Below are 11,189 nucleotides of genomic sequence, written 5' to 3'. Positions count from 1 at the left end.
CAAACTTCACAAAGGATGTTCTCTTATACCATTGGTAGAAAATTTATTATATCTTTCTATGTTTTATTCATATTGATATAGTCTCTTAAATAGGCACATTACACTACAAAAACAATACATTTTAGATGGAGTTATTTTCCAGCGATTTTGTAAACCCCAAATAATTTCTGGAGATTTCTGAGTAAAACATCAGTAGTTGTTTTTTTTTAAAAAAAAAAACCGGCAGTTTATAACAAAAACCGCCCCTAAAATTTAAATTTTTTTATTTTTAGAATATTTTTCGACGGTTGTTTGATGAAACCACCGATGATCCCTAAATATTTCCAGCCCATAGTTTCCTCCCTCGCGCCTTCATTTCCTTCTGCATCTAGTTCCCTCCCCCAAACCCTAACGTTGCCTTCTCTTCCTCCCAAACCCCTTCCCCTAACCACAATCATTTTCTCCCAAACCCCTTCCCCACATAGATAAAGATGATTAGGCTTCTTTTGTTGACTATCGACTTATGAAAGAACAAAGGTAAAACCTATATTTCTTTTCATAAAATTTTGTTATGATTTAAAGCGTCACTATTCTCCATGGTTGCCTTAGCTTTTTCTCTTGTATCAACCTCTACAACAAGCTAGAAAACAAAACTATAATCAAGGTGATATATAGCACAATAATTATGGCTTCCATTTGTTTATTGCACCCCACTTGATATGCACCACTAAACCTGTAAATTCCTTCTTCACACCCCAAGTGACATAAAACATCATAGAAAGTACTCATTGACACAATACAAGTTGTAGATACACCCTCACCTATGACACTGCTTGCAAACAATCTTTACTTTATCTAAGCAATGATCTTTTCACAGAAAACCAATTAATTAGATGCATACTATGTCATATATTTCTCGCTTTCTATGCATGGAAATAACACATAAGTGTGCATTATCATGTTCTTGAGGCTCTGTATAGTGTTATCCTCTAATTAATCTACTTTTCAAACTATTGTATTGGTACAAATTAAGAGGCTAGGAAAAATTTTCACTAATTTATTTTTCCTAGTAATGCACTTGTTTTCTCTTATTTAGACAATTTCACTAATTTATTAAATGTTGTATGTAGGAAAAAGTTGAAGCATATGAATCCACAACATCAGTGTCTCAACCAAAAATAAATATCCAGTTCAAATTCATTGTCTCATGCTTTAGGAATCCAAGAGCATTATGGACGCGTTCGTGGTCTACATTTGGGTCCTTGCCCATCTAAAGTCTTTAGAGTCAATGCTCGTTCTGTTGTAAAAAATGATGACAAAATCACGAGCAGTATTTCCTGAGGCGTGTAGAGTCACTGTCCTTAAGGACTTATCCGCGGTGTATTGTGCAAGTCCCCTAGGATACAATAGGAACTTCTCAGAATTTCTGAGGATCTCAAAACTAGCAAGGAACTCTAAACAGAGTATAAGAATAAACCCAGAATAATTTTAGAAGAGGAAAAGAAGAAAAGAAAAGGAGAGAAGACTGACTTGGGATGTTTTTGGAATGGGGGAAAAGCTCTCTATTTATAGAGTTGGGAAAGAATAAAATCAATAAAAGACAATAAAAGTCATTAAATATTTTACCGTTGGGGCACTTAATAAAATGAATTTAAACGTTATTGGCAATTAAAGTTTTGAACGTTGCAATCCAAGGTTTTTCTTTTGCAATAATCTAACATTATTACAACAATCCCCCACTTATTGCAAAAGAAAAAGATAAGAAACTTTGTCTCATAGGATGTAATGCATCAGACCTGGTATAGCAAGCTATATGAACCAGTCTTAGATTGAAATACTTAACACACAGTGTAGTTGGTATAGCAAGCTATATGAACCAAAGACACTTGACGTGTGTTAGAGGTTTATCAATCACAATACATCCCCACAATCCTTGTTGTTATCGTTGTGTTGCGCTTAATAGGTCATGCGTGTGCCCGGTATTCATGAGTGTTCTAGAGATCATGCCAAGATCTCATGCAAGCGGCCCCACTCGACACTCATATAGGTGATTTCATCAAGTGTATGCTGCAAATCATAGACCACCCGTAAGGGATATGAAAAATCATTAAAAACTTTGTTTAAGCTAAAATTCTTTCACCACATAGAATTTTAACGACAAAGTTTAACCTCTCAATATTGTAGTCTCTAGCACTTTCACACATACCATAGGAAGGGACATAATTGATTAAAATCAATTTAGTGCTATCAGAACTAACAAGTGACTTGTTTTTACCCATATGAACCTTATTCATGGGATCTCCAATCACAAAGGTTGGGTTATCATCACTTGTTTGTTTGCCAGTGGCTTAAGTCACATTCCCCTCGATGTTTCTAATATCATTTGTCTTCCTAGGGTTTTGTCAAAGGATCTGCTAGATTCCGTTCTGACTTCACATAGTCAATGGAAATAGTTCCATTCTTTAGCAGCTGCTTTACCAAATTGTGTCTCTATTCTTTCCATTGTAATTCTTGTTTTTAGCTATAGCTATTGCCGATTGGCAATCACAGTGTATTGACACCGATGGGGTTGGTTTCATTCCTAGTGGAATGTTTGATAAGAAGTTTTTCAACCACTCAGCCTCACTACCAGTCATCTCAAGAGCGACAAACTCAGATTCCATTGTTGATCTTGCAATAATAGTTTGTCTGGCTGATTTCCATGTAATCGCACCACCCCAAGTGTGAATACATAACTAGTACAGCGGGAAATCCACTATATTCAATGGCATAATCCATTGAACCTCTTAAGTATCTCATAAGCTTGGAAAGTGCATCCCAATGTTCTTGATTTGGACATTGAGTGTACTACTCAGTCTACCTATTGTATAAGCAATATCAGGTCTAGAAAAGCTCATCAAGTGTAGTAAGCTCCCAATTATCTAGGCATACTGAGGCTGAGATAATGATTCTCCTCTATTTTTCATTAATTTAGAGTTAGCATCATAAGGGGTACTCACGGATTTGAAATCATAATACCCAAACTTCTTAAGAAGTTTCTCAATGTATTGTTCTTAGGATAGTAATATACTATCTTCCTTCCTTATGATTTTAACACCTAAAATTACATTGGCTTCACCCATGTCTTTCATTTCAAAAGTTCGATCCTAGAAATAATTTAGTTCTAGTAACAATCTCATTGCATGTACCAAAAATTAACATGTCATCCACATACAAACATATAATGACACAATCACCATTTTCAAATTTAGAATACTATCAATATCATTAGGTGAAAAGCCAAAATTTATTTTTTCGAGTAATTAAGTAAAATTACCTATACCCCCACAATTTTAAAAATATTTTTTAAAATTGGTAAACGAGAAAATACCTGGTTGTGCTTTTCCCTTTGTAGGTAAAGTATACAAAAATTTACTCAAGTACCTCATCTTCTTCGTCTTCATCAGCGGTCCTTACAAATGTGATCAGAAGTCATCGTTGCTGCAAGCACCTTGGCAGCCTCTGGAAGTTATGGGTTTCGCAAATACCGTCTGAGTTCTGAAAACAAAGTTTTGATTCTCCGGGATTGAGTTGTTGATGTCAGCCATAAGTCCTTAAGATTGTTGTAAACAATGCTGACAAAATCACGAGCAGTATTTCCTGAGGCGGGTAGAGTCACTGTCCTTAAGGACTTATCCGCGGTGTATTGCGCAAGTCTCCCAGGATACAACAGGAACTTCTCAGAATTTCTGAGGATCTCAGAACTAGCAAGGAACTCTAAATAGAGTATAAGAATAAACCCAGAATAATTTTAGAAGAGGAAAAGAAGAAAAGAAAAGGAGAGAAGACTGATTTGGGATGTTTTTGGAATGGGGGAAAAGCTCTCTATTTATAGAGTTAGGAAAGAATAAAATCAATAAAAGACAATAAAAGCCATTAAATATTTTACCGTTAGAGCACTTAATAAAATGAATTTAAACGTTATTGGCAATTAAAGTTTTGAACGTTGCAATCCAACGTTTTTCTTTTGCAATAATCTAACATTATTACAACACGTTCTCATAGTGGATCATCAACATTTTCTTAAGTTGAAGAATTACAAACTCTGGTTAATAAGTATATTATCAATATTTAATTAATTTTTACTTTTATGATTAATTTGTTAGGTATTATTTTTCTTACTTTTTAAATAATTTTTTCTGTTACTAGTATCTTCATTGACAAGTCAATGAAATGAAGGCAATAATGACACTTTTGTTGCAAAACCATTAGGGTCTATTGCCTTCACAATTTTTCGTGTTTCAACCATCATCGGTAATAATTACTAAATTCATTTGTATGATTTATTTATTAAATATATTACCGACTAACTATTATGTTATATTGTAGGTATTTGATCAAGGGAAGCGTGTCAAACAATGAATATAACAAAGAAGAACAAAATTAGACATTATTAATGAACATCTCTTAATCATATTTTTAGTATTTTAATTTAGTATTGAACATCTTTCTTTTTAATTTTTATATATGAACAATTAATTGTATGAATCATATTAATATGTTGAATAATGTAGTTTATTTTTTATATAATATTCAGTTTTAGTTCATTTTATCATATAGTCCCATTTTATCACAATCTAAAACTAAAAAAACAATTGTACACATTTTTGGCAGTTTTAAAACTCCGGTTAAGTAAACCCCTAAAAAAAAGAGAAAAATAACCATAAGAAAAATTGTAAATTTTTGTAGTGTTACAAAACTATAAACATTCTAATAGGCTAATAAGTATGCTTACTAAAAAAATTGAAAAATAAATATAGGCAAATGAAAGACTTCAATCTACATTATAAAATATCATTGTGTATATAGGCAAATGTTAGTAATTCACCCAATTTATTACATTAAATAAGATTTAATGTGAGTTTTTGTTTTTTTTTACATTTCACTCCAACTTTTTTATTTAACTTTTTTATTTGTATTCAATATAAAACTATAAAGTTAAAGTATTAGAGAAATTAAATGTGAAAACATGAAAAAAAATGTGATTTTTTTATAATTAAAATAGATTCTAAGTTCATGTAATTAAAGAATAATTACCCATATTTAACATATAGGCATACACCATTTAAACACGAAAAATGAAGGTCAATTTCATTAATTTATTAAGTATAAATGAAGTGATGACAATATGTCGGGTCAAGCATAGATAGTGTCCATCCATAGATCCATAGTTTGATCTGCAACAACAAAATTTATCCATTATCTATCTTGTTATTTGTCGAATATCTGCTAAAAAAATACCTACAGATATTTTAAAATCTGTGGATACTCGTGAATATCCACAAATATTTAAAAAATATATATTTTATACATTTTAAAATAAAATCTAAATAAAATATAAAATATAATACTTATTAAATTAAATATAAATATAAATTTTATTTTATTTAACTTTAATATAATAAAATATAAATTAATTTAAATTTAATTTAATAAAATATAAATTAAATTTTAATTTTAATTTTTTGCTGATACTTATGAGTACAAATAGTATGATATCACAAATCGGATATTAAAATATCCACTACTTATAGATAATAAATACTTATGGATATCAATTATTTGTTACCAATTTTATCTGCAAATATACAATATATTTGTATTATTCCTTATATAATATAATATCACATCCTATTTATAAGTGAATATTAAAATATCTACGAATAATAAATATTTATAGATATCAATAGTAGGGTATTTTTGTTATCCTTTATAAATGATACCAAATTGGAAGGTGTATGTGTGAAAAGTTACCTACATTTTAGAAATTTAAATTAAATCGCTTTTATTCGTGTTTTTTTTTTAATTGGTGTAAAGTTATATATAAATTGAAAGAATAGAAAATAACATAACGTTAAGTAGGGGAAGATTAAAACAATTTCATTAAATATGAACAGTATATGTAATATTGTCTCTTTGTTTATATAATATAAAATTTGAAAAAAAAAATTCAGAAAAAAGACAATAACTTTACATGTCTGGGTCGATAGTATAAATGCCACGACGACAATGAGAGGCAAATGGCTGTCTCTATAGTTCATAACGCCTCTCTTTTCTTCACCCTTCATGCATTCAATCCTCATTCCCATTCTCACCATTTAAACCCCTCTTCACACCATTCCTCTTTCACTACTCTCTCTCTCTCTCAGACACAAACATTTTTTTCTCAGTGTATTCCTTTTTCTGGCAGCTGCCATTAGCAACTAGTAAGAACACCATGGTTGTTCTTTCGAACCAATCTGCACTAAACGAGTTGTTTCTGGCCAAGACATGCAACCCCTCCACCATGTTCACGGAGGTTCCTGAGGTTGATCTCTCACACCCTGATGCCAAGACAATCATGGTGAAGGCATGCCAAGAGATTGGTCTGTTCAAGTTGGTCAACCATGGCCTTCCGTTGGAGATGATAACGCGTTTGGAAAATGAAGCTCTCAAGTTCTTCACGCAAAGCCAGTCCGTGAAAGACAAGGCTGGTCCTCCCGACCCTTTTGGGTATGGCAGCAAGAGAATTGGCACGAACGGTGACATGGGTTGGGTCGAGTACCTCCTCCTCAGCACCAACCCCGATATCGTCTCCCCCAAAACCGTTCAGCTTTTTAACCAAAACCCGCAATCTTTCAGGTAACTCATAAAGCTTTTTAGAACAGAGTCCCCTGGTTTCTGTTTTATTCTTGGTTTTTTCTTCTCTCGTCGTTTACTATATGTCAACGTTGTAAAATGCGTTCACCTCTGCAATTTTGGCTGCACTCTCTGTACAGCATGACCACCTTATTTGCCACTGCATTAACTACTGCTAAAAACATTTATTATGAAAAAAAGAAGGTTTTTGATGGTTTTGTAATAAGGTTGTGCGTGGAGGAGTACATAGGGGCAATGAAGAAGATATGCTGTGAAGTGTTGGAAGAAATGGGTGATGGGTTGGGGTTAGGGAGAAGGAAGAATGTGTTTAGCAGAATGATAAGAGAGGAGAGAAGTGATTCATGTTTTAGGGTGAATAGGTATCCAGCGTGTGGAGAGCTGAAAGATGAGAGTGCACTGAGTGGACGAAATTTGATTGGGTTTGGAGAGCACACAGACCCACAGATATTATCTGTCCTGAGATCCAACAACACATCAGGACTGCAAATCTGTCTCCCAGATGGGACTTGGGCTTCAATCCCCCCTGACCATTCTTCCTTTTTTGTCAATGTTGGTGACCTCTTGCAGGTACATCTTCAAACTATCTAACCCTTTTTCTTCTTTTCTAACTCAACATCAAATTAAGCTTCGATTAACCACCTGTGGATATAATAACAATGTCTTACAAAGAGATGGAATTAAAAATAATAATAATATTATACAGTATAGAAATTAAATATGAGATTAGACTTCACTTCATTTTGATTTAAGCTTTACTTGAACAGAAAAAGGACATTTTGTTTTAATGTTTAAATTGATTAAAGTTTGAGATAAATTTTACTTTTTAATCGATAAAAATTGTTAGATGAAAACTCAAAATTGATTTTCACATTATCATAAAGAAGTGAATTTTACTTCATTTTAATTTTATAAAATCAGTGAGATTTGCAGTCAATTACCTATAAATCTATGATAAAGACCTAAAGACATTCTAAGAAAAGTTTTGTAAAGACTGAAAGAGAAATAAGAGAGTGATGCAAGCACGATAATGCATGGTGTTTGAATATGGAAATTTCAGGTTATGACTAATGGGAGGTTTAAGAGTGTTAAGCACAGGGTATTGGCTGATTCAAGGTTGTCAAGGTTGTCAATGATCTATTTTGGAGGGCCAAGTTTGGAGGAAAAAATTGCTCCTTTACCTTCACTGGTGTCCAAAGAAGAAGAGAGTTTGTACAGAGAATTGACATGGCGGGAATACAAGAATGCTGCATACAAGACAAGGCTCTCTGATGACAGAATCACTCTCTTCTACAAATCTTCAAACACTTAACTTCATACTCTTGTTTTCCTTTCCCCTCTCTCTGGTAGATACCATTTTATAGTGAATGCAACTGTAGCATCAGGTGCTTATATGTTGCATGTTCAATAAACATTAATTTCTTTTGTTACCCTAATTTTGTATGATTGTTTTTAACTGATCCTACCTAGGAATCCAGATATTGATCCCTTAGAAAAGTTCAACTGTTTTATTTTAATATAAGAAATATTATATAGCTAAGTAAATAATGATAGCGTAAGAATAATTTTTAAAATACTAATCAATATAAAGCTTAATTAAGCAATAAAAGAATTATTATTGTAGTGTCCTATTACATAACATAATTCAGATCAAAACGTGTGCTCATGACAGATATTCATGTCTTTGCTGTAAGTATCCAAAAGGATTTTATGCTATGAACGAGTAATTCGTACAGCTACAACTCTTTGTTGAAAAATAGTTCAGGAATATTCTAAGAATTATGAAGCACAAATATAGTTCATGAATTATGACTACAAGAGTAGATTTTTATGAGTTTAAACAACTAGTCAAAAATCTTGACTAATATACTAGCAAATCATATTTGTCCTAAAATAGAAAAAAAAATTAAACAGTTGGTGTTTATTTTGTATATTGAGGGGGGGGGGGGGGGAGGGGGGGGGGGGGGGGGGGGGGGGGGGGGGGGGGGGGGACGGTTAAAACTGTTTTACACACACACACAAACAAAAGTATAATTAAATCAAATAATCAATACCCATTTACCATCAATTATGTTAATTGCATAAAATAAAAATGAGTAGAAATTTTTTAATTCTGCATTAAATATTTGCTAGGACTATTAACACGAGTAAATGAGAAACTTAGAAATAAAAAAATATACACTAAACGTTACATATTATATTTTGTAAAATTAAAAATATTAATTACATTCTTTAATTTACGTATAAAAACATTAGATGCATGTCCTTCTCTAATCTCATAAAACTTTAAATGAATACACGGAAAGCGTAATCGGGGTGTATGAAAAAGAAATAACAAAAGAATAAGAAGAAAGAAAAGTAAAAAGTAAACATGGCGAATAATGCAATAAAAGAGAAAATAATTTTTAAATTATAAGTTCAAAATTGTCAAATTGTTTAATTGTCAATTCGTGGAAAACTATGAAAATCGAGGATAGGATTCTGTAGCCGCCCGAACATTTGCTCTCACAAGTCAACAAAAGAAAGGAAGGAATCAAGAAGCTTCTAACAACAAGAACAACACTCAGATTTTCTTTTATCAGAATAATTATTATATAAATAAAGAACATGAGGTATTAATTATGCCTTAACTTATGACAAAAAATATTAATAAACATATTAGAGATATAAATATAAAGCCTTTAAATATAAAATTTTAAAAAAAAAAAGTTAAATCACAGAAATAAAATAATTTCCCGGAAAGCATTAATGAGAGAGTGAGAGTCGTATCTTGTAACAGTTGAAAATGAGAAAACGAGAAATATAGGCATGTTTGCAAATAATTTTAAACGACTAATAAATTGAATTTTAAAAAAGGTTAAACATGTTTACTACAGATAATATTTAAATTTAATCAACTAAAGTAAGAAAATACTTTTCCATAATGCATGATTATTACTAAAGCCTAATTTTTTCAAAAATAAATTTTGTTGGCAAGATGGATTAATTGTCCTTTTACACCCATCATCTTTAGAAAAGAATTATTAATGTCATGATTACTTTATTTTTTTTTTTCATACTATTTTTTTCATTTGAAATAAGATATTATGTCTCTACAAATAAAAATGTTTAGTTATGGAACTGCTATAAAGGGTAGTATGATTAAACAGAAAGGCCAAATAATGAATAAAATAAGGTGAAAGACTAATGGACAAAAGTTCAATCATAAACCCTGTCAGAAGGTGTTTGGAAACGGTTTGTGAATCATTCATCGTTTGAGAAAAAATATGATTATTCGCCATTGTCAAACTAGTAAAGTTGTAATTAGCTTCAAATTAAACAGTTAATAAGATGCGAATAAAATCATTGCCCAGCATTTGTATGAATAATCCAATGGAAAATGAAAGTCAAAAAGACACTAATTACACTGCACATGTTGCCCAAGTTATCCAACTTGAGATTATGTTGGGAAATTTAATGGAGATAAAACAACATATAATACATCAACATCAACTTTCCCTCTAGTAAACATGATTTTGGTTTTAGGCAGCTTTGAACTCTTGTTTAGGTTTTAAATATCAACTCAATTAATGCTGAAAAAGAAATAATATTGATTTTGATTTCTTTATATTTCTATTATATTTTTATAATACATATATATTAAATTATTTTTAATGTATTTAAAAATATAAAAATCAATATATTCTAAGATACATTTTAAAAGTACAACATAGAAACAATATAAAAAATATAGCAAAAACAAATTGGACTTTGACCTATTATTTGAAATGGGTAAAACATCACTATCTTCACTACGAGTATTATTAGTGTTTGGTTGAAGGAGAGCTTTTAATGTCCTGAAAATCGAAGGTGTGAAAAATATGCTTCACTTGTTTGATTTTTCTTTTCTTTTTTTAGAAAAAAAAACAGTATTTTCAGAAACCATGTTTCTTGAGAATTGTGAACAGTCACCCTTCCTGAGAAGAATATTATGTCAAAAAATATAACTATTTTGAGATAAAATATAAATTTTAATAAAAAAATTATCATATCGCATTTGACACCTACTTTATGATTTATTTCCACCTTGTAATAATTTCTAATAATAAAATATTATGTTTAACTAATTAAAATTAATAAATAAATAAATATATATATATATATATATATATATATATTTAAATAAAATTTACTATTTATTATTGTTCAATAATAAAATAAAAAAATTATAGTATCAATCATGACCCATATAATTATATTATTCATTATAATTTCTTAAAAACTTATGTAAATAACTGTAACAATATTTTTTATCAACCAATTATTCTTTGAAATCATGATCCGAATATGGAAAAAAAATCTGGTACCAAATATCCTCCAAAAGAGAACCAACACACACACACACACATTATAATTAGAAAAGGGGAAAAAAACATAAGGGCTGAGCCCAATTCCTTTAGATTTTGTCTAGGTTGGCAACCTGTCAAAAAAATAGAAGTGACCTATCAAGTAACTAACTAGGCCAAACATATGTGTAACATATAGAAATTTTATAG

At 30.8% G+C, this 11,189-nt stretch overlaps 1 protein-coding gene across 1 annotated transcript; it reads left to right on the top strand.

The window, feature by feature from the left end:
* The first annotated feature begins 6,116 nt into the window (after positions 1 to 6,116).
* On the top strand, positions 6,117 to 8,151 carry LOC108347858 (gibberellin 2-beta-dioxygenase-like). The gene is given in 6 exon segments (NM_001329840.1): positions 6,117 to 6,509; positions 6,512 to 6,514; positions 6,517 to 6,536; positions 6,539 to 6,639; positions 6,864 to 7,224; positions 7,715 to 8,151. Coding segments are annotated over 6 exon segments (1,011 nt in total). The 5' UTR covers positions 6,117 to 6,235; the 3' UTR covers positions 7,967 to 8,151.
* Positions 8,152 to 11,189: the final 3,038 nt, after the last annotated feature.

Source organism: Vigna angularis, chromosome 1 (genome assembly GCF_016808095.1).
Source record: "Vigna angularis cultivar LongXiaoDou No.4 chromosome 1, ASM1680809v1, whole genome shotgun sequence".
Classification (NCBI taxonomy): Eukaryota; Viridiplantae; Streptophyta; class Magnoliopsida; order Fabales; family Fabaceae; genus Vigna; species Vigna angularis.
The sequence above is the reverse complement of the archived record's forward strand: the minus strand, read 5'-3'. Positions and strand labels throughout refer to the sequence as shown.